The sequence below is a fragment of the Mizuhopecten yessoensis genome, unplaced genomic scaffold, assembly GCF_002113885.1.
Source record: "Mizuhopecten yessoensis strain PY_sf001 unplaced genomic scaffold, ASM211388v2 scaffold10647, whole genome shotgun sequence".
Classification (NCBI taxonomy): Eukaryota; Metazoa; Mollusca; class Bivalvia; order Pectinida; family Pectinidae; genus Mizuhopecten; species Mizuhopecten yessoensis.
In genome coordinates this window covers 376,985-403,041 of record NW_018408651.1, presented here as the reverse complement: position 1 = coordinate 403,041, position 26,057 = coordinate 376,985, and the positions used below count along the sequence as shown (strand labels likewise).

Here is a 26,057-nt window from a genome sequence, read left to right as displayed (position 1 = left end):
ATGTAATAAGTGTTTGTTTTGTTAATCCAACAGTAGGTACCTCAATTAATCACCTATTGACCATGCTAAAAGGATCCGGTGGTAATTGCTTTAGGCTCCAGTGAGCACGCTTGCCGGACACCTGTGCCCTGTGGGCTTGTCGTCCGGTCCCCCTCCCCACTAATTACAGGCCCCCTGTGGCAATACGCTTATCGTGCAACTGACCAGTGGGGTCATTGATGGACTTGGGTCGGCCGTGTGATTTAATCAGTGTCAATTTCTTGTGTAAAAAGACCACCTTCTGTTCAGTACAAATAACAAGGTGATACGGTTCACAGTTTAAGGTGATACGGGTCAATTAAGCTGATACGGCAGGAAGGATTTCAAACTGAAGCTGATACGGAGCCGTATCAGCTAAATGGCCTGGGGAGAACCCTGCTATTTAAGAGGCTTATTCTTAGCCACTCTGTAAGAAATTTTGCCTAATTACAAGTGATAATTCTTACCCACTCTGTAAGAAATTTTGCCTAATTACGAGTGATAATTCTTAGCCACTCTGTAAGAAATTTTGCCAAATTACGAGAGGCCATTCAGAGCCACTCTGTAAGAAATATACTAAATCATGAGTAGCCGTTCCAAGTGAGTTTTATGTAATTATTAATGACTGTTCTAAACCACTCTGCAAGAAAATATGCCTAATTATGTGTGGCCATTCTAAGCCTATCACCGTACTTCAGACTGGCCTGAGCGACACAATATGGAATTATGTTTAACTACTATGACCGTTCTTTCTCTGTTGAAATGTTTTACAGGGGCTGATATCGCCAATGTTTGTAATGAATCGGCTCTCATCGCAGCACGGGACCTCAATGAATCTGTCGAGGCAACCCACTTTGAACAAGCCATAGAACGGGTAGTGGGAGGTAACTATTTTACACATTACTGGAACTCATGGATCACTTCAATGCTTGAAGTTATACCAAAAAACAAATAATGATGACTTTATCTAAGTGTGATAATAATTAGATATTTAAGTAATCATAAAATTGTCTGCTCTGATCCAAGTTAAGATGCCAGTTTTAGCTCACCTGGCCCTCCAATTTTAATTCCAATTATATATTCTACTTTATTTCCTGTGAAGGTTTGGAGAAGAAATCACAAGTTTTACAGCCACATGAGAAAAAAATAGTGGCATACCATGAAGCAGGTCACGCTATAGCCGGGTGGTTCCTAGAACATGGTGATCCCCTGTTGAAGGTACAATGTAACATGCTATATAGCTGACTGGTTTCCTGATATTAAAATATCCTTACTTTTATGTTTCAAAAAAATTGTATCTACATAACAAAATAAAATATCTCTATGTTGATCATTTGAAAGAATTGAACGTTTTGTTATCTTGCCTGATCCGAGTAAATAGCTAGTGAGCGTATGTTTTAATGTATAGTCCATCCTCCACCTATCCATTTGTCCTCTTTAATGTATAATCCATCCTCCACCTATCCATTTGTCCTCTTTAATGTATAGTCCATCCTCCACCTATCCATTTGTCCTCTTTAATGTATAGTCCATCCTCCACCTATCCATTTGTCCTCTTTAATGTATAGTCCATCCTCCACCTATCCATTTGTCCTCTTTAATGTATAGTCCATCCTCCACCTATCCATTTGTCCTCTTTAATGTATAGTCCATCCTCCACCTATCCATTTGTCCTCTTTAATGTATAGTCCATCCTCCACCTATCCATTTGTCCTCTTTAATGTATAGTCCATCCTCCACCTATCCATTTGTCCTCTTTAATGTATAGTCCATCCTCCACCTATCCATTTGTCCTCTTTAATGTATAGTCCATCCTCCACCTATCCATTTGTCCTCTTTAATGTATAGTCCATCCTCCACCTATCCATTTGTCTTCTATAATGTATAGTCCATCCTCCACCTATCCATTTGTCTTCTTTAATGTATAGTCCATCCTCCACCTATCCCTTTGTCTACTTTAATGTATAGTCCATCCTCCACCTATCCATTTGTCCTCTTTAATGCATAGACCATTCTCCACCTATCCATTTATCCTCTTTAATGTTTAGTCCATCCTCCACCTATCCATTTGTCTACTTTAATGTATAGTCCATCCTCCACCTATCCATTTGTCCTCTTTAATGCATAGACCATTCTCCACCTATCCATTTATCCTCTTTAATGTTTAGTCCATCCTCCACCTATCCATTTATCCTCTTTAATGTATAGTCTATCCTCCACCTATCCATTTGTCCTCTTTAATGCATAGTCCATCCTCCACCAATCCATTTGTCCTCTTTAATGTATAGTCCATCCTCCACCTATCCATTTGTCCTCTTTAATGTATAGTCCATCCTCCACCTAATCATTTGTCCTCTTTAATGTATAGTCCATCCTCCACCTATCCATTTATCCTCTTAAATGCATAGTCCATCCTCCACCTATCCATTTGTCTTCTATAATGTATAGTCCATCCTCCACCTATCCACTTGTCCTCTTTAATGTATAGTCCATCCTCCAACTATCCATTTGTCCTCTTTAATGTATAGTCCATCCTCCAACTATCCATTTGTCCTCTTTAATGTATAGTCCATCCTCCTCCTAATCATTTGTCCTCTTTAACGTATAGTCCATCCTCCACCTATCCATTTGTCCTCTTTAATGCATAGACCATTCTCCACCTATCCATTTATCCTCTTTAATGTTTAATCCATCCTCCACCTATCTATTTATCTTCTTTAATGTATAGTCCATCCTCCACCTATCCCTTTGTCCTCTTTACTGTATAGTCCATCCTCCACCTATCCATTTGTCCTCTTTAATGCATAGACCATTCTCCACCTATCCATTTATCCTCTTTAATGTTTAATCCATCCTCCACCTATCTATTTATCTTCTTTAATGTATAGTCCATCCTCCACCTATCCATTTTTCCTCTTTAATGTATAGTCCATCCTCCACCTATACATTTGTCCTCTTTAATGTATAGTCCATCCTCCTCCTAATCATTTGTCCTCTTTAACGTATAGTCCATCCTCCACCTATCCATTTGTCCTCTTTAATGTATAGTCCATCCTCCACCTCTCCCTTTGTCTACTTTAATGTATAGTCCATTCTCCACCTGTCAATTTGTCCTCCTTCAACATTTTCCTTTAAGAATTTTCTACTGAAAGATGGATCAGATTTCAACCAAATTAATTTTTGCAATGATATACTGTATACTTTGGACCAAGGAATCAAATATTGAAATTTGAAACATGTGAGAGGTACAGGCCATATCATTTCTGTCTTTTTCTTGTGTATATATACTAACAAACATTTGGTTGACATGGATCAACATTTCAGTACCAGTTTAATACAAGATTGTTGACAACTATGCCATAAATTGTAGGTTTCTATTATACCCCGCGGCAAGGGCCTAGGATATGCCATGTACTTACCCCAGGAAAATTATCTACTTACCAAACCACAGGTAAGTTGGAGAAGACTAGGTTTTAAGTGTAAACTGCTGTTTGTACATGTTACTTTTTGTGCTGAATTTATTAAGGTCTTGAATATTTAGAATGGTTTATATGGGAATGGGTTAGTTTTAAACTAGAATTGATGTATCAAATTCTTGATTAAATTATTGTGGTTCAAGTATGTGTTATAAAGAAATTTGTGATTTTTTATCTTATTTTAGTTGATAGACAGAATGTGTACATTGCTTGGGGGAAGAGTTTCGGAGAAAATCTTCTTTGGTAAGGTTACATCTGGTGCCCAAGATGATCTACAGAAGGTAACCAAATTGGCCTACGCTCAGGTAAGCACCTACCCGGGAATATCACGGGATACATTGTCATTGAAACAAGCCAAACTTATAACCACTGAATACTGTATACAAGGAAGTTTTTGCCATATGTTGACTTTCATCATTTTCACCATCTATAATAATAGTCAGAGTTAATACACTACAAACCATGTACAAGGGTAAAATTGATACTGAGTCAATATGGATTTTACATGTGAAGGGCAAATATTTGACTGAAGAAACTTTCCTGGTATACAGTATCATTCCAGAGGGAATAAAACACTTTGGGTAATTAAATTTGCAATTGTTAGTACTGACTAAATCCCATGATGGGCTCTTATGTGATGGTGCAGTGTTCCTCCTTCATGAGATTTTCCTTTATGCTCATCTTCCACAGAGCCCTAAGGCCTAGACCCATGATTTTATTCTATAGCTTTCTGGGGTGAAGGGATATTGTGTTTATTCATTGATATACTTTACCTATCATCAAGGTCACAAGGTCAAATATGTCGAAAACATCAAAAAACTCTTTCTACATATATATTGTTATTATGCCTTTTCCATAGCAACCATTTGATGTTAATGCAATTGAGACACCACACCATTGTAACTCAAACACTGCCTATTTGTAGGTCACTGTTTTGGGCATGAGTGATAAGATAGGACAAATTGGCTATGCACAGCAGGAAGGATCATTCCAAAAGGGGTACGGTGAAGAGACTGCACAAATCATTGACGAAGAGGTTAGAAACATCGTGGCTAAATGTTATGATCGGACCATGGATCTGCTGACTGAGAAAAAGGATCTCATAGATAAGGTGAGCAGACTGTTGGGTCACTGAGCTAAAAGTATTAAGGTAACCTTCGGGGTAGGAAGCCTGCTAAAATTGTTGTGTTATATGTCATATAAAATGAGTTATTCCGTCGAACCAAAGTTTCTGATGAGAGAAGGTTCTGCCTGTTTCCCCCTTCTTATCTCTGTTGTACCTCAGGCAGATTGGCAGTTCATGGCAGTACATTTTACATTTAAGGTCAAAACCTCTTTTTTCGTGTTTTATGAATAATAGGAGTCTATCATATGTATGTATGTGGAATATGTGAGACTGTTGAATTGGGGTCAGGACTGAGGCTTTTGTTGTGGTTCAGACACCAGATTCTACACCTAAGGGTAGAATATCTCTATCCCACAAACCTACATGATGACAGACTCTTTTTCTCCCACCACTTCACTGAAACTTTGGTAAAACAGGACACAGACAAAGGTAAACAAAGGTAAAACAGGACACAGACAAAGGTAAAACAGGACACAGGCAAAGGTAAAACAGGACGTAAAGGTAAAACAGGACACAGACAAAGGTAAAACAGGGCACAGCTGACAAAGGTAAAACAGGACACAGACAAAGGTAAAACAGGGCACAGCTGACAAAGGTTAAACAGGGCACAGCTGACAAAGGTAAAACAGCAAATGCAACAACACAAAATCATGCAAAAATTCTAATGAACATATAAGCAAAGCATATGGTATACCTCAAATTTAAACATCCGTGCTAGACCTTAATCCTATTTACAATTAAAACCTGCCACAGTATGATTGCCACAGTCTGTCAAACGACATTTTGATGCATTTGAGGCATCATGAAGGAACATCATCATCTGATTGTGATGTCATAATAGTACAGGTTTCCAAATGGGTCATTTGTATGTTGATACGCACAGGTGGGAGAAATAGTTGTTTTTGCTGTAGGGACTTCATTTTCCAATGAATGTTCTAGACTCCATACAAATGCTAGGCATTCAGAGTGGTGTGATTAAGGTGAAGGTCACTAGAATGGTATTTCTTGTTTAAGAAAATTATTGTCGTTGTTTTAGTGATAGTTCATACAAGTTTTAGGTTTAGTTATAACAATAAGTTTGCATTTCAGGCTATACAAACTGTGCTGAAGGTGATGCTCGCTTTTACTAGAAATAGAAAATTCTAAGTCTTAGAGTGATCGCAAGCTTTTTCATTTCTTTAACATATTCAGAAAAGACTATGTGGATGACATTATATCATTTGTGTGGATAACATTGTACGATTTGTGATGCCTGTTATCATATCAAATTGATGAAATATAAAGTAATCTCCTTATATCAATTTCCTGGAAATTTTTACGATAAATTCAACAGTTCATTAAATTTGTTTCAAGACCAACTCAATTCATCACCCCATGAAATTGACCAAAGCAAGCTTCAATCCTGAATTGTATATATACTGTAAAACATTTGAATGTTGTGTTTTATGTTTTACTATACACAGATTGCCAAGTTATTACTTGAAAAGGAAAAGATAGACAAGAAGGACATGGAGGAAGCGTTGGGCAAGAGGCCATTTGCAGAGAAATCCACATATCAGGAGTTTGTGGAAGGCACTGGGTCTATGGAGGAGGAGATGACATTGCCAAAGGGTCTGGAACACTGGAACAAGGGCCAAGAAACGACTACAAAACCCAAGACAGAGTCTGACATGACATTTTCATGATAATTAGCGAGCAAAAAAAAGACTAGGAATGTTGTTTGTATTGTGTGAAGTATGAGGGAAAATTGTATTAAATGCAATTGCATTAAAGAAGAGTATATATTTCAAGTTTTGAATACATCTTCCAAATGAATGAAAATTTATTGTTATTTCACAAATCAGGGACTGATTATCACCCATCACGATGCTACCGGTCTTCGGCCGATTATCACTGTTAAAGTGAGGGTGTATTCATAAATAGTATTGAATGTATGAAGCTATCACATCACACCTGTACTGTGATATTTCTGGCCAGGTGTGACATCACACCTGTACTGTGATATTTCTGGCCCTATTTATATCAGACTTTCATCATTGTGTTTTCTGATTCCTATTTTTCTATATAGTGATCAATAATGTTTAAAAACAGGAGCTCTGAGATGTTATAATGACTTGTTACCACCTTAATCACAGAGAAGTATAAGGATCTCGTAGACTACCTTATCATGAATTTGCAGGATATTTTTTCATCATTTATTTGTGACTTTATCACTCGCTTAAGTTCTGTTGTCATTTCTAATGTTCCGACTCCTGTTACCAGTCTGTCATGTTACTGGTCTGATTTTGCTGAAATGATGCTGAACTTGTGTGTTAATAACCAGCTAAGTTAGAGCTATTAAATATGTACTACCTGATGATCATGTGAAGAGGCTTTAAATTATTGTGATAGAATTGTGATCTCTGACATTGAGAACTGATGGTTGATACTTAAACTGTTACAGCGGCTGCAAATGGGAGAAAGTATGTCAGTGTGTGAGGTTTGTGATTAACAGCCTGTGTGTAAATAAAACATGTGGAATTTATACGATCTTTGGGAATTTTTTAACACATTCAACACGGAGAAGAAGTAATAACACAGACAGGAATTACAATGAACGTATATGACTGTAAATCACTTATGTATGTGTATAGATGTTCATTTAACTAAATAAACATAGTACCTGTTCACATAGCTACATGGACTTGGTATAGACATGTTGACATAACTGAAGATATTAAGTACAAGTTTATGTATGTTCACTAAACATTTACACACAGTATTCTTTACCATCACTCATAGCCAAAATGCCATTTAGTGGTAAATTGTGACTCAGATATCTTCTGTTACATTTCAGACACTTTCACTGAGAATTTAAACACAAGGGAAGTTTATTCTAATTAGTCCAAATTCCTTTTCAAAGAAGTATTTTGAACACAATCAGGAATAGATTGATAAGTACATCATTATTAGAAATATGAAAGGGGCCCTTTCACATATCCGTTTCAACCAGCTAAAGCTGACACAAATGACAGGCACAGATCTGAACCAAGGCTGACCTCACAAATACTCAGCATGTGCATATTGAGTGGTCCAGACATGCCTGACAAAAACTGAAATGCTGACAATTGCTAGTTAGCATTTGATTTTTGGCATAAAACAAGATCAATTCACATCTAGGAATTGCTATACAATTAAATATATTAAATTATAAAAAGGGCCCATGTGAAAGAAGGACATACTCGCTCATTTCTCAGTTCTTCATATTTTGTTCATTATTTGTTAAAAATGTTCCAAACTATGCATATTAAGCTCTGCCTAAAACTTTAGCACAGTTCCGGTCCAAGTGCATTCATTTATTGCAGAATATTTCTGCATCACCTGAACTATTATAGTTGGGATATCGATACAGCGACCTATATAAAATGGCTACACATTCTATGAAAATATTGCAATCTGATTGGTTGAGAAAGATTTTCATTTTAAGGGGCTTGTTTAACAAGGTAAAAGAAGGATTGAGCATTCCATAAATTGTTAAATGCGCCAGAGTTACTGTTAGGCCTGTACTGTTTATAACCTGATCACAAAACGTTGGTTAACTATTAGTGATATGTTTACTGCATTGAATATGTTAAAGCGTCTACTACACTATTAACTGCTGTAATAATGGGAGGAATAGTGTCTGAGCTGATTCCTCTCCATCAGAGAACTGTTTCTTCGGAAAAGGGGTATGATGGGTGTATAACATAACATGTCATTGGATAATTAGAACTAATTAATATAAATCAGCATTAATCTATCAACACTCTGCACAATTCTTCTTCGAAACATGCTGCTATTGTTAGCTCAGCCGTCCGTCGTATGTCCGTCTGTTGTCCGTCCGGTGTCAACTTTTTACTTTAAGCAACTTCTTTTGAATAACCAAGAGGCCCAGGCTGATGATATTTGGCCAGTAGTATGCTTGGATGAAGGGCTACCAAGTTTGTTCAAATGAATGACCTGTGCCCATTTTCAAGGGCACGGGGTCAAATATGTTAAAATCTTTTAACAACTTCTTCTAAATAACCAAAGCATAGAGGGTGATTGCTTGATGATGTGAATGACCTAGTGCATAAATCTTTAAAAGTCATCTTCTTTATAAATAAAAGGTATAAGGTGGTGATATTTGGCAAGATGCATTCTGGGAGGATGGGCTATGAAGTTTGTTCAACTTGATGTCCATGTTTGACTTTCAAGGTCACAGGGGTCAAATGTGTTTTAATCGTTTAACAGGTTCTTTTGAATGACTTGAAGTCAAGACACTGATATTTTGCCTGTAGCTTTATTTTAGTCCACTTTTAAGGTTACAATTGTGAAATTAATACCAGGTAAGCGATGCAGACCCATTGGGCCTCTTGTTTACATCAACATGACAGAACAGAAAGTAATGGATGATATTTAAAGAGGGTAGCAATATGACAGTAAAAGGTGTAGTCCAGTATGAAATTTCTTGGAAGAATAGTGGCCTAAGGGAGGAAATGTCTGCCAAAGTCGAGACTGGAGTCAAAGACAGACGAAATAATACTAAATAGATCTCCTGATATTTTCCTAACACATGCATACAGCCAAATGGACAAACTACTGACACATCTCAGCCAACTAGACCAATAATGATACTACCAAATAAACTTGAAAAAAATACAGACATTACATAACTTACACAGGAAAATGGGCAAACTGCCAACACCACCAAACAGACATAGAAATGAACAAACTTCCAACACCACCAAACAGACATAGAAATGAACAAACTGCCAAGACCACCAAACAGACATAGAAATGAACAAACTGCTAACTCCACCAAACAGACATAGAAATGAACAAACTGCTAACTCCACCAAACAGACATAGAAATGAACAAACTGCCAATACCACCAAACAGACATAGAAATGAGCAAACTGCCAACACCACCAAACAGACATAGAAACGAACAAACTTCCAACACCACCAAACAGACATAGAAATGAACAAACTGCCAATACCACCAAACAGACATAGAAATGACCAAACTGCCAACACACATAGAAATAAACAAACTGCTTACACCACCAAACAGACATAGAAATGAACAGACTGCCAACACCACCAAACAGACATAGAAATGAACAAACTTCCAACACCCCCAAACAGACTTAGAAATGAACAAACTGCCAACACCACCAAACAGACAGAAATGAACAAAATGCTAACATCACCAAACAGACATAGAAATGAACAAACTGCCAAGACCACCAAACAGACATAGAAATGAACAAACTGCTTACACCACCAAACAGACATAGAAATGAACAAACTGCCAATACCACCAAACAGACATAGAAATGAACAAACTGCCAACACACATAGAAATAAACAAACTGCTTACACCACCAAACAGACATAGAAAGGAACAAACTGCCAACACCACCAAACAGACATAGAAATAAACAAACTGATTACACCACCAAACAGACATAGAAATGAACAATCTGCTAACACCACCAAACAGACATAGAAATGAACAAACTGCCAACACCACCAAACAGACATAGAAATTAACAAACTGCTAACACCACCATACAGACATAGAAATGAGCAAACTGCCAACACCACCAAACAGACATAGAAATGAACAAACTGCTAACACCACCAAACAGACAGTAATGAACAAACTGCTAACATCACCAAACAAACATAGAAATGAACAAACTTCCAAAACCACCAAACAGACATAGAAAAGAACAAACTGCCAATACCACCAAACAGACATAGAAATGAGCAAACCGCCAACACCACCAAACAGACATAGAAATTAACAAACTGCTAACAGCACCAAACAGACATGGAAAAGAACAAACTGCTAACACCACCAAAAAGAAGTGGAAATGAACAAACTGCAAACATCACCAAACAGACATAAAAATGAACAAACTGCCTACACCACCAAACAGACATAGAAATAAACAAACTGCTTACACCACCAAACAGACATAGAAATGAGTAAACTGCCAACACCACCAAACAGACATAGAAATGAACAAACTGCAAACACCACCAAACAGACATGGAAATGAACAGACTGCTAACACCACCAAACAGACATGGAAATGAACAAAATGCTAACACCACCAAACAGACGTGGAAATGAACAAACTGCTAACATCACCAAACAGACATAGAAATGAACAAGCTGCTAACACCACCAAACAGACAGTAATGAACAAACTGCTAACATCACCAAACAAACATAGAAATGAACAAACTGCTAACATCACCAAACAGACATAGAAATGAACAAACTGCTAACACCACCAAACAGACATGGAAATGAACAAACTGCCAAAACCACCAAACAGACATAGAAATTAACAAACTGCTAACATCACCAAACAGACATAGAAATGAACAAACTGCCAACACCACCAAACAGACATAGAAATGAACAAACTGCCAAAACAACCAAACAGACATAGAAATGAACAAACTGCTAACATCACCAAACAGACATAGAAATGAACAAACTGCCAACACCACCAAATAGACATAGAAATGAACAGACTGCCAACACCACCAAACAGACATAGAAATGAACAAACTGCCTACACCACCAAACAGACATAGAAATGAACAAACTGCCAACACCACCAAACAGACATAGAAATGAACAAACTGCCAACACCACCAAACAGACATAGAAATGAACAAACTGCCAACACCACCAAACAGACATATAAATGAACAAACTGCCAACATCACTCCAAACAGGCATAGAAAAGAACAAACTGCCAACACCACCAAACAGACATAAAAATGAGCAAACTGCCAACACCACCAAACTGACATGGAAATGAACAAACTGCCAACACCACCAAACAGATATAGAAATGAACAAACTGCTAACATCACCAAACAAACATAGAAATGAACAAACTGCTAACAACACCAAACAGACATGGAAATGAGTAAAGTGCAATCAACACCGAACAGACATAGAAATGAACAAACTGCTAACAACACCAAACAGACATAGAAATGAGCAAACTTCCAACACCACCAAACAGACATAGAAATTAACAAACTGCCAATACCACCAAAACAATTGTAGAAAGATTGTGTATCGCAACCAGAGGGAAAACTCACAGAACGTACCACACACCAGCATTTTGTCTGCATTAGCAAGTGATGGGAATATTTCTGTAGTACAATAATTTACATAAATTTGTATGGTTCCCCTTAAAATAAAAACATTATCTATGTCAACCACATTTGAGAAAATGATGCCCAAAGTTAAGGTGTAGAAGCCATATATTGATTTTGGGGTCACTTAGTCAGAAGTCAAGGTCACAGTGGCTATAAGTAGGCTGTACATTTAGTAAAATGTTTGTTTCATGATATCTCATCAATGATACATCAGATCTAATCAAACTTGGATGGCTGACGACCCTTAGGAAGAATAAGATTCCTAGTGATCGAGTTTGGGATTTAGCTTGATCAATTTAAGTCATTTGTATATTTTGTTCCAAAATGGTTTATTACAACTCCGTATATATATATTTTAATTTGTGTTGACAAATTATATGGTGGTGTAAAACGTGAGTGAAATCTGTTCACAGACTCAGAATTACTGCTCACTGGCCCGAGCTTGAAAAGGCCGTGGGGGTCACTTCTCTCATCTGCATATGGATCCCATTGGTCAGTCTTATCAGGTGGTTTCGAGTTAGCGTTCCTTCGAAATTTCTCCAATCTCTTTTAAGATACTGAGGTGACAGGATCACTTTTTATTTGTCTTGTCTTAGGAGAACAGTGCGGTCAGAAAAGATCGGAAACGACGGATTCTCGACGCCAAACAGCGGGAAATTTAGCACCTGCGAAAAGAACTATCCAACATTCGTGTTAGTCGATCGGAACAATGTTAAAAAGGCTATGAAAGGTACGGCATTTAATTTGTCTATTGATACTGATTTAAAAAGGTTGAGAGAGTTGAGGGAGGTGTCTGAAAGGTCAGAAAAGATGTTAAATGCTATTTGGGGAGTCATTGGCTTCGTCAAGTTCTGATGAGAATTCTGATAGTGATAGGGTAAGCAATTCATGGTCTGTAAATGGTCTGTAATGAAGATATACAGTTTAACGAGTTGTCCTTTAAGCTGTTGGTAGCAGGCGAATTAGAAACATATAGTAATAAGTTATCTGGAAATGAAAGAGAGGGAAGAACAGAGTTTTTGAAACGAATAGTTTACTCTTCAAATATGTACGAATGGAACGCCCTGTTGTCTTTATACGCTGCCTGGCGTAGAAAAATCGAAATTGGGGAAAAGGATTGGTCAGATAACCCAGCTAGTATTGAGGTGCCAATCTTGGCTAGACATGTCTTGGCTAAGTAAATTAAAACAATTCCCGGGGACAAGTGTCCTCCAATAAGCCCATGGTTTTGGTTTGTTCTGCATACCAAAGAAACGAATGAACAGAAAAGGGGGATCATGAGGGGGATGTTATAGGATTTAGATGACATGTGGCTCACATTTGCGCCGCTTGTTGGAGAAAGGACAAAGTTAAAAGAGCCCATCAGGAATCCTCCCTAGAATGCCCCCATCACATCTGACTAGGCTCAGGGGATAGGAAATCTCTGTCAAATTTTTAAAACAGGGGAAACCTCTGTAAACAAACCCCAGCGACATGAGGTTGAATTTTTTTCTACCCCAATTTGCAAAGGACAAAAGTCATATGAAGCGAATCATAGTGACGGATGAAGGTAAGGAACCAGAGTTAGTCAAATTCACATCCGAAAACCCGATAGAGCAACATCGTAAAATACAGGAATCAGGTAAGTGTAATTTTGAACGGTGTCGGTTTCAAGTTAAATCAGCACTTAACATAGAGTATTTTCGAGCTATGTTGACCGAGTACAAGGATCAGGAATTGCATGATTTGATAGAATTTGGTTTTCCGTTGGGGTTTCAGGAGGATGTCAATGCTCCGGTAGATACTCGGCCACAGGATACTGAAAGCACTTGTACAGAGCATTTCGAATATGGGCCACATGACACCACAGTCAATCAAAAGGGAGCCATTGATTATCCAAAACAAATGAATAAGTATCTAAAAAGGGAGTAGGAGGCAGAGGCCATGTTAGGTCCATTCGAGGTAAATCCTCTCAGTACACCTATTAAAGCATCTCCTCTCAATTCTATACCTAAAAGAGACTCGACGGAAAGCAGGATAATACTGGACCTCAGTCTTCCTAAGGGTAAGTCTGTCAATACTCATATTCCCAAGGATTCACATCTGGGTAAGCCCATCAATCTAACATATCCCAGAGTAGAGAGTAGATGATCTGGTTGAGCTGGTCAAAGAGAAAGATAAGGGATGTCATTTGTTTAAGAGATATCTCAAGCGTGCTTATCGACAAATTCCTATAGATCCTGGCGACATTCACCTTGTAGGGTATATGTGGAGTGGTAAAATTTACTTGGACAGAGTTTTATCCATGGTTCCCAGATCCGCAGCTTATATATGTCGAAGACTCACTCCTGCTGTCTCCTTCATATGCCTACACGCCGGATATTACATCCTCAATTATTTCGATGAGTTCGGGGGTGCCGAGGAGCAGTCAAAAAGCAAGGATGCATTTGAGTACCTAGGTGCAGTATTGCACAATTGCGGTCTAGTTGAGTATTTATAATAAGCTGTTCCTCCCTCCACTAGAATGGTATTCTTAGGAGTACTATTTGACACAGAAAACATGACGTTAGAGGTACCATCATTCAGGTTACAGGAAATAATGGACTTGGTGGTGATCTGGTTAGACAAAGAGGTGGCATCTCTCCAGCACATTCAGTCACTGTTGGGTAAGCTCATGTTCGTCGCGAGTTGTGTCAGACAGAGTCGTTTTTTATTAATAGACTACTTAACTGGCTTTGCGATAGCACATGGTCCAAAACAGAGCAAAGAGTACATTTGGAAGTCAAAAAGACCTCCTGTGGTGGAGAGAATTGTTACTAGTATTCAACGGTTATCTATGATGAGTCTAGAGAAATGGTTTGCCTCAGATGCCTGTTTATCAGGCTGCGGTGGCTTTTTCAAAGAGTTTTCATACCAAGTTCCCAGAGTTTATCCTTAAGCAGGATCTCAGTGTCAACTGCCTGGAACTACTCACAGTAGTGGTATGTGCAAAGTTATGGGAGCATAAGTGCCGCGGTAAGAAAATTGTCATTAATTGTGACAATAGTGCCTCAGTGGCGGTCATAAACTCGGGGAAGTCTAGGGTTCCTTTTATGCAAGCATGTCTACGAGAGATAAGTTTTCATGCTGCAAATCATGAGTTTGAGTTTAAGAGCCAGTCATATCTAAGGTGAATCAAACAGGGTCCCTGATCATCTTTCGAGATGGCATTTGGACCCATCTCATAGAGACAAATTCAATGAACTGACCAAAGGAATGGAAATCACGGTCCATCCCGTGGAACCTAGACCTTTAAATTCTCCAAAATATATGGTAATTGATAGGGGAAAGGTTAGGTAGTGTATCATAAAATGTACAGAATTGTTTATTTAAGTTTAATAATCCATACCTTATTATTGTAGGGACAGCCTTTAGGAGGTTAAAGGATGATTTAAAAATCTCAATGTAGGCGGCCTTTGCAGAAGGCACTTCCAGAAATTTAGAGATACAATGGCGGGCCTATTTTCTGTTTTGCGAGGCATTTCAGCGGGAAACCTTACCAGCCAACACCAGGACAATATGTTTATATATTCAATTTTTGAGTCGAAGCTTGAAAAGTTCTGATTCTATACGTAATTATGTTAGTGGGGTGAAAACGCTTCATATTTTAACTGATACTGATTATTCAGAAGTCCGGCAATTTGAGGTCAATCTTGCTATCAAGGTATAGCCCGTCTTCATCCCCACTGCCCAAACAGAGCCTCCCCCATCACACCACATATTTTGTTGGAAATTTCCAAGTTCATAGATTTTTCAGACCCTTTACAAGCGACCCTGTGATGCATTTTTTTGTTGTCCTTTTATCTAATGATCAGAAAATCCAATATCGTCAGTACGAATGGGTTTTTTAAACCAGAGGAAATTTTATTGAGGCAGGGCATCACAGTTAAGGGAGACGTGTTATTGATCTGTTTGAAATGGTCCAAGACTAATCAATTTGGTAAGCGAAAATATATCATCCCACTCGTTAGGATTCCATCCTCCACCTTATGTCCGGTTCTCGCCTTTTACAACATTTGTGACTTAGTCCCAGCCCCAGTATATGCTCCAGCCTTTTTCCGGAAACAGTTACTTGTCCAAACGGGTAGGGATCCAGCTCCTTTCTCATCCCACAGGTTTTGTCGGGGAGGGGCCACATGGGCCTTACAATCAAATGTCCCAGGGGAACTTGTACGATTGCAAGGAAATTGGGCCAGCGACGCGTATAAAGTTTACTTTGATCACTCACTAAAACAAAAAAATGCAAGTAGGCAACTTTTTAAATCATTCCATTATTGCCTTCCGTGCAACACATGACACTGTTCCAAGTTAAGATCATAATAGGAAATCACAGGTCTTGGATAAGCTGGGTAGATATTGTCCTCTTTTTGGGGGCCGGGGGTTTAGCGGTTTAATTTATGTTAAATTATGCTAATTAATCGCATGTCACTTGTATTTGTTGCTAGATATGCTTGTGTATGTACAGTATATGCTCATTATTATTTGTCAAGATTTGGAAACTATACTGATATTATTTGCTATTAATTGACTATAATGTAAATTTGACAAATTATGTATATATAATATTTAAGCTAAATTGTGACGTTACATTACGTCACAATTTAGCTTGTATTGTTGTTGACGTCATGGATTTATGTGTATGCCTTCTGTGACGTCATAATGACTTTGCATTATTGATGACGTCATACTTTCTTGTATAAAAAAACATGACCTCACAATGCCTGTTTTCAAAATAAACAGTCTCCTGATGAACGGGGAATCAACCCGAGAAAGGCCTAGAGACGCTATCTTTGTCTTTTGTTCTATTTTTTACATTTAATTCCAACACAAGGACTTCTCAATGTTTTCTTTATATATATATCATATAAAGAAAAAATCTTAACAACGAGTCTTTAGTACTTTCATCTATTCTAGGAGATTCTACAGACTAGAAGAACAGTCCGAAGAATCTCCTAGAAGAGATGAAAGTACTTCAGACTCGTTGTTAAGAATTTTTCTTTGTATAATATTTATTCTTCCGTAAGGATCATTTTTCTGATTTATAATATATATATATGGGGAAGTAATTGCTATAAACATTTGAAATTTTCATTTTTTTTTCATTTCAAATTAAATTCTATGTATGCCCATCTTTAGTGAATTTTGCCCCTTCCGACAGAGTGACAACTTCTGGGCAAGATGGCTATAAATATTAATATGTAATAGAATAGATAAATGAACGGCCAGACTGGAATTCGAACCAGAGACTCTCAGAACTCTACTCAGACTAGCCCGAGTTTCCTCTGGCCCTGACACCAGGCTAAGACATTTTGACACACCAGACATCTATCTGTCAAAATGTCTAAGCCTGGTGTCAGGGCCAGAGGAAACTCGGACTATACTCAGACTTCTGGAAAACAATAAAACCATTCATAACAAACAAAGCCTGACAAAACAAAGTACACATTATATTAGAAGAACAGGGTAGGATAGTTAACAAACAAAACGAAGTAGCCGACATCTTTAATAACTTTTTCGTAAATGTGGCAAAGAATATTGGATCAAACAGCCACCCCATAAATGATGAACACCCTATCTTACAGGTAATCACCAAAAACAGACAACAAAATAAACCCTAGAAAAGTAACAGGACACGACAATATTTCACCAAAAATACTACGACTAGCACAACCCAGCATTATCAAACCAGTCACCACACTTGTAAATCTCTCTCTCACTACATCAACATTTCCAGACACACTAAAAACAGCACAAGTCAGACCAATACACAAAAAGAACAGCACCCTAGAGAAAGGAAATTACAAACCGGTAAGTATACTCCCGGCACTTTCCACAGTCTTTTAGAGATCCATACACTCCCAACTCAGTGACTTCTTTGATGGTGTTTTTCATCCCTACTTCTCTGCATTCAGAGCTGGATACGGATGTCAGACAGCATTATTGCGAGTCATTGAGGATCGGAAAATGGCATTTGACCAAAACAAGTATGTAGGCTGCATACTTATGGATCTCTCAAAGGCTTTTGACTGTCTGCCTCACAATCTCCTTCTTCTAAAACTTCAAAACTATGGACTTTCTATTTAGGCTTCAGAACTATTGTCAAATTACCTCAAAAACAGAAAAACTAAATGTCAAATTAGGAAACTATGAAAGTACTTTTCAGGTACTACACAAAGGAGTCCCTCAGGGATCAATTTGAGGCCCAATTCTGTTCAATATTTCCATAAACGACATTTTCCACATCATACAACACTGTAAACTTTACAACTACGCTGATGACAATACAATAAGTAAAGCACACACTTCACTAGACACAGTTAAAACTCCACTACAAACAGAGTGTAATTCACTCATTCGCTGGTTCGCAAACAATCAAATGCAAGCAAACCCAGACAAATTTCAAGCCATTGCCGTAGGAAACAAAGCACACAATGAAAACATTACTTTCAACATAGGCAACAACACAATAAAATGTGAACCAGAAGTAAAATTACTAGGGGTCACCATAGAATTCCAGTTAAACTTTCCATACACGCGTATCCAACATCTGCAAAAAAGCATCTAAACAGCTCAACTCACCAGAACGCACTAGAAAACACCTTAACAGATTAGGCAAACTTACAGTATACCATTCATTTATTCTTTCAAATTTTAATTTCTGTCCACTTACATGGCACTTTTACGGTGAGACAAACACACACAAAAATGGAAATAATCCAAGAAAGGGCTCTAAAATTTATTTACGATGAACAAGAAAATACATAAAAAATACTAGCCCGTTCAAAATTACCATCACTCAAAATCAGACCACTCAAAAAATTTGCAATAGAAGTATTTAAACTCACAAATAAACAAACACCAACATACCCACACAACTCAAACAACCCAGGTGGAGTATAAATTGGTCTGGGGTGGATGTTGAGGTACCTGTGATGTAGCATTCAAGTGAGGTGGCACTATAATAAATGATGCCGTTGGAAGCACAGTCCCACTACAAACAGAACACAACTTACATCTCCAGCACACACGCAGGCATACACACATAGGGAGATATTAGCCAGGTGGCATAGGACTAGAAGTTAGCGCCTGATAAGGCAGCTCATACTAATTGTATTAACTATATATCTATGTACTGTTAAGCGCTTTAGAGTGGCTTATGTTAGCTAGATAGGGCGCTATATCAAATGTTGTATATTTATTTATTTATATCACAAGACAGCAGATACACCACATGTTAGGACTACAAAGTATGGTAAACACTCATTTCGATCTGAGGCACCTAAAAACAACAACTACACTAACACAAGTTAAGACACTAATAAACAGCTGGTATGGGCCAAAATGCAAATGCAACACATGCAGACAAAACATATAGGCTCCCAATACCGTTTTATACAACTAAGGAGAGAAGGCCAAAGGTAAATGAGCCCCCTTTTTCAATAGTGTACTTAGAAAAGCCATTTACAGGAAGCGAATGTTGTTTAATAAAAACAATAAGTTCAAAAATGCAGAAAATTGGGAAGCCTATAGGTATCAGAGAAACCTTGTTGTTAAGATTAAAAGTCAGTCCGTAATTACTTTTTGAACGTTGTAGCACAGGCCCTAGCTCTAAAGACTTTTGGTCCACAGTAAAGCCTTTTTTATCAAACAAATGTAGAAATGATCAATGCATTGTACTGGAGGGAAGTATTGTAATCTCTGATCAGAAGAAAGTATGTGATATTTTTAATGAATATTTTACTGATATAGCAAATGGTATTGGGAAAGAGCTTGATGGTGAATGGTATTTTTCCAAAACAACAAGAAACCTGTGGCAGACGAGGGGTCCTTTCAATTTAGCAATGTCAGTACTGCGCAGGTAACGAAACTTATATCTAGTTTAGACTGCAAGAAATCTACTGGGATGGACGGAATTTCTGCCAAAATGCTAAAAGCAGGATCCGAGGCCCTAGGCACCCCATTATCTATGTTATTTAATCATTGTATATCACAACAGCAGTTCCCAGATACCTTAAAACAGGCACAAGTACTACCTATTTTTAAGAAGAATGACCCAACGAATAAAGAAAATTACAGGCCTGTTAGCATTCTACCCACTCTTTCAAAAGTATTTGAAACAATTGTACATACACAACTTAGTGATTTTTTCAGTATATGTTTTAATCCTTACTTAGCAGCTTTCAGAAGGGGTTTCAGGTGCCAGTCTACTCTGCTTCGTCTACTTGAGGATTGGCGTCGAGCCTTTTTCAATTTCAAAGTATTTTTTATTGACAATACATATATAATACAAACATATAAGTTAACATTAAAGGAGATATTTGAACAGTATTGACAAAAGAATAAGACAACAGGCTTTGCCTATATCAGTCTTCTTCTAATTCCGGTAGATATGTACAATGCTTAAATATATAAAATGTTGTGATTCGTTTCCTCTCACACTCATGCACACCCACACCCACACCAGCTTATGTCTAATACTCGTTATTTAAGGGATAAAACTTGCCTGAATAACAATAATTATAACAATACATGAATATTCATTTGGAAATTTATCTAGCACGTATAAGTAACGAAACGTTTTGATGATTTAATATAAGAGTCAACATGTATAAGAATAGTTTTATTTAATTGGTTGGATGCATTACTAATACCATATACTAAACAGTGCAGATTTAAATATCCTACTAGATTATAAATAGTGGTAATATGATGCCTAATATTAGAATACAGAGGACATTGAAAGAAAAAATGTATTAGATCTTCCCTCTGTACACCACATACACAGGAAGCATCATCAATCAGATGGTCTTGTAACTTATCACAGTTAAGATCACTTTTAAAATTTCTTAGCTGACATAAAATTATGTTAAGTTTCCTCGGAACACAGTTAATAAAAGTTTCTGAGACGGATGTATCAAAGGTTTTTTTAAGTTTCTTTTTAAAAGATGAAATTGAGATGGAGTCTCGTACAGTGCTATCAAGTGCATTCCATTTTACCATTGTAGAAGGGAAGAAGCTATTCATATAAGTAGTAGTTCTTGTCTGTGGTATATTAAAGAATCTGTTATTTCTGAAGGTATAGTTATTATTTACATTTAGAAATGGTTGAATGATATTATCGAGATAAGTTGGAGTGTAATTATTAAGAATCTTATACATTAATGTTAGTTTATGATTTTGTCTTCGTGTGTGTAATGTTTCAAGTTGTGTTTCAGTATACAGAATATGATGAGATGTACCTCGTCTGAGGCCAGTAATTAAACGCATAGCTTCTAGTTGAACTGATTCTAAAAGATCTGATTCCGATTTGGTACAATTATCCCATACTATATCAGAATATTCTAGCACAGGTCTTATATAAGAGACATATAATGTTTTTAATGTATTCCTATCAACTGTAGTTTTTAAAATTCTAAGAATACTTAGTCTAGAGTTCGCTTTCTTATAAATATTTGAAATGTGATCTGACCATGTCCCTTTACTGTTAAATGTTAGTCCTAAGTGAGTATGGTGTTCATGTTGTGCAATTGGAGTATTGTTAAATAGCAGTTGAGGATGATTGTTAATGTGTCTACGAGAGAAGTTAATAGCTACAGTCTTATTCGGATTGAATAGGATCTGCCATCGCTTTGACCATTCAGAGATTGAGTCAAGATCATCATTAAGCATGTTAGTAGGTGTTGTAAGGTCATTGTTATTATTTACTATTACATAGAGAGAGGTATCATCTGCAAAGAGTTTTATATGAGAAGTTACATTATTAGTAATATCATTAATAAAAAGAAGAAAGAGGAAGGGACCAAGGACAGATCCTTGAGGAACCCCTGCAGACATAGGTTTGGTACTAGATTTATAACCTTCAAAGATAACCCTTTGTTTTCTGTCAGATAAGTAAGCTTTAAACCAATTATATAATTTACCTTTAATACCATATGTTTTTAGTTTATATAATAGGCCCAAATGCCATACTCGATCAAATGCTTTACTTATGTCACAGAAAACAAAACGCAAATCTTTACCTTGGTCTAAATTGCCACTTATAGTATTATAGATATCAGCTAGTTGATTAGTAGTGGAGTCTTTGGGTTGAAATCCTGACTGATGTACACTTAACATATTGTGACTTGAAATATAATTAAACGTATATTTAAAAATATTTTTTTCTAACATTTTGATAAAAATAGATGTAATAGCAATAGGTCTATAATTATTGAGATCACTGATATCTCCTTTACCTTTATAGAGAGCAGTAACATTAGCCGTTTTTAGTACATCAGGTATTACTCCAATAGATAAAGTTCTATTAAATAATAGTTTGAGTGGGTATACTAAAGAAGCAGAAATGTTCTTTACAATCATAGGTAAAATACCATCAGGACCAGCTGGTTTGTTTTTATTAAAAATGTCAAATTGGTCAGTTATATCTTGTTCAGTAATGTTAATGTCAGAAAGTTCAAATGGACATAAGGGAGGTAAATCAGGTAGGTTAGTGTCAGTAATATCAGAGGCAATGGTGGTAAAGAAGTTATTTAGTGCCTCAGCTTTATCTTGTGGATGGATTAATATTTTATTGTTAGATTTTAGAGGATAAGAATTAGTGCTAGTGTTATTCATTTTTCCTATAGATTTTGCTATCTGCCACCATTTTCTTGGATGCACTGTTTTGTCGGCAAGACAATTTTGAAGTTTCTTAAAGTAATTTTCTTTGGATTGCCGAATAATTTGTATAGTGTCATTGCGACAAGTTCTAAATTTTGCCCAATCTGGATGATCGTCAGTATATATATTGGTGCAATTCTGATTGATCTGTCCAAGGCCTGTGACTGTATTCCACACAATCTGCTACTGGAGAAGCTGCGAATCTATAGGCTAGATGAGACTGCAGTCAGTTTCATCGGCAGCTACCTCAGTGGCAGACCACAGCGGATTAGACTTGGCCCCGATGTCAGCGACTGGAAGTTGCTGAGGAAAGGAGTCCCCCAGGGGTCTATTGTCGGTCCACTGATTTTTAACATTTTTCTTAATGACATTTTTACGTTTCTAAAAGACAGTGTATTGTACAATTATGCTGATGACAATACCGTTTCATATATCAGCAACTGTTCTTCAAACCTTAAACATACTCTAGAAAAAGAAAGTATTTTTTTACTAAACTGGTTTTCAGCAAATGGCATGAAAGCAAATCCTAGTAAATTTCAGGCCATATGTATAGGGGGAAAAAACCTGTGACACCATTAAATCCTTCTCTATTGGAGACCAGGTAAGTGATTGTAAAAATAATGTTACTCTGCTAGGTGTGGAGATTGACTCTGTATTGAAATTTGATGACCAGGTATCTAAGATCTGTAGAAAGGCCTCCAAACAATTAGCTATTTTGAAAAGAATTGGAAATAGTCTTACCAAAAAGGGAAAGATCACCATTTTTAAATCTTTTATTTCATCTAATTTAAATTAGTGCCCCCTAGCCTGGCATTTTTATAGCCTCAGTAACACTCGAAAGGTGGAAAAGATACAGGAAAAAGCTCTGCGTTTTATTGAAAATGATTATACCTCACCTGTGATAGATATTTTATCCAGAAACAACCTAACATTTTTACACATTGTTAGAATGAATACCATGGTTACAGAAGTCTTTAACATTTTAGATGGGTTAGCTCCAGAATTTTTAAATGATTTGATTGTTAAAAATAATGTTGAATATAATTTCACAACAAGGTATTGTCATAATCGATGGAACTCCCTCAATGAGTCTGTCAGTACTAACCGGGGTCCCACAAGGGAGTGTACTCGGGCCTGTTTTGTTCTTGATATGAGTGTTCTACAAAACTATTCGCTGACGACGCCAAAATATCAGCTAATAATTCAACCCCAGAAAGTCGAGATAGACTACAACAGTGTATCACTGGATGATGAAGCTGAATGTGGACAAATGCAAGCATCTAGAAATTGGCCAAAAACCCAAGTTATCCAATTACACGCTGACGGAGACACCATCGAAATCACCAAGGTTAATAGTGAAAAAGATCTGGGAGTTCACATCGACGAAAAACTCAGTTTCTCCATACACGTGCAAAAAGCAGCCAGTAAAGCAAACCAAATTACAGGAATAGTATTTAGAAGTTTTATATATATGAGCCCAACCATATGTGTAACACTCTACAAAACTCGTATACGGCCCCGGAAAGAAGAAATTTGCCAGAGCTTTCGCAGACTGCTGCACGCTTGGGACGGTCAGTTGTGTTCCTCTGCCATATGTAACTAGTCTTGTTGTTTGTGCCAGCCTTTTTATCATTTCTATACTTAGTTTTTACCATGTCTTGTGATACCATGCTTCTATGCTTTTACTTCCTTTTCATTTTTTGCTTAGTGCTCTTATTTACGCATTGTATGACTTACTCAATGCTTGTCAAATCATCGTTTTAATTTATGCTATATTAGCGTATATTCGGTCAATTTTTAACTCGTGCCATATTGGCATTTATATATATACTGAACCATTCTTAGATTGTGAGCATGTGGCATGGATCTTTTGTGCAGCATCAATTTTAATATAGCTTTTTATATATACTTTGTCCTGTACGTGCCAAGTTGTTTTAATTACTGCATGCTGTGATTTAATTCTTTCTTGTCTGTGTGTGTATAAACCTTGTTATATGCCCGTTGTTTTCTGCATGTTGTCTTATATATCCAGTTTTTATACCTTTGTTTGTCGTAATGATAGCACTACAGAGCTAATGTTTCTATTACAACATATTCGACTCTAATAAAAAAATCTTGTATCTTGTATGTTTTAAGCTAAAGCTTGACCTCATAAAGCTTACCCTAATAATGCATGGGCATTGAGTCTATTGCATGGTTTAAATCCTATCTCATGCAAAGAAAACAACTTGTTCATGTTAACAAAACAAATTCCAACACTGAAGAGGTAAACTGTGGGGTACCCCATGGTAGTATTCTAGGCCCACTTTTATTTTCAACATATGTTAATGACATGCAGATAAGTATTGACTCTGAGTGCAAACTCCTACTATATGCAGATGATAGTGCTATAAGTTTTTCACACAAAGACCCAAACATAATATCGGATAAATTATCAAAAACACTGGAATCCTGCCACGATTGGCTTGTAGATAATAAACTTCCACTTCATCTTGGGAAAACAGAAAGTGTCCTTTTTGGTCCTAAAGAAAAATTGAGAAATTGGACTTCAAATTGTTTTAATATTAAATGCAATGGACATACTATTGAGTCCAAACCACATCTAAAATATTTGGGTGTAATCTTAGACCAGTTTCTTTCAGGACAACATATTGTGAACAATGCAATACAGAAAATTAATCAGAGACTAAATTGTGTATACCGAACCAGAAACAGTCTATCTTTGTCATCAAGAAAAACACTCTGCTCGGCACTTATCCAATGTCATTTTGACTATGCTTGCTCATCTTGGTACGAGGGTATCTCCAAAAATCTTAAACACAAACTTCAAGTTACACAAAACAAGGTTGTTCGTTTTATTTTGGATTTAGATTGGAGGAAAAGAATAACTTTTGCAGAACTGGAAAAATTAAATATGTTGAATGTAAGTAATAGTGTCTTAACTGAGATTAAACCATGTTTTAAAAAAAAATCATGAAAAATGTCCAGCTTATATGAAGGAAGGTTTTGAAAGGAACAACAAAAGGTGTACAAGATCAAGCCAAAATAACTTTTATATACATAATATAAGTGGGGTAGAGTCCACATCTTTCTCTTATAATGCAATAAAGGACTGGAATGCATTACCAGAAAATATTAAGGCAACCAAGAACTTACATAGATTCAAATTTCTGGTCAAACAACATTTGACATCAAATTTTAGATCAGAACAAATATGTGATTTTGTGAAAGGGTAATAATGGTGAGACTTCAGTGATATACTCTATTACTTCTTAATTCAAATATACATTTGACTTAAATCCTATTTCCATTCCATTTTTATGTGGTGTCAGATTTTTATTAGTATAAGTTATATACCAGTACATATACCTACATATAATCAATTATATACATTTCGAATACACTATTTCTGGCTCTGTAAGGGAGATAGTTCCTAAAGGTGGACAGAGTTGATATGACCAACACCGAATCAGAACTTTTTCCAAATACAGCTCAGTCATAGTGTATATTACTACATAATAGGTAAACAATCTTCAAACTATTATTATCAACACCCCCCCCC

The 26,057-nt window shown here is 36.8% G+C and overlaps 1 protein-coding gene across 1 annotated transcript in view; it reads left to right on the top strand.

The window, feature by feature from the left end:
- LOC110461656 (AFG3-like protein 2) overlaps nt 1-7,144 on the top strand; it is a 31,408-nt gene extending 24,264 nt beyond the window's left edge. Inside the window, exons 13-18 of the mRNA XM_021515218.1 lie at nt 792-902; nt 1,121-1,236; nt 3,389-3,469; nt 3,680-3,799; nt 4,420-4,605; nt 6,084-7,144. Of these exons, the coding sequence (XP_021370893.1) occupies nt 792-902; nt 1,121-1,236; nt 3,389-3,469; nt 3,680-3,799; nt 4,420-4,605; nt 6,084-6,305 (836 nt within the window). The 3' untranslated portion in view covers nt 6,306-7,144. The remainder of the gene's footprint in view (nt 1-791; nt 903-1,120; nt 1,237-3,388; nt 3,470-3,679; nt 3,800-4,419; nt 4,606-6,083) is intronic.
- The last annotated feature ends 18,913 nt before the right edge of the window (nt 7,145-26,057 follow it).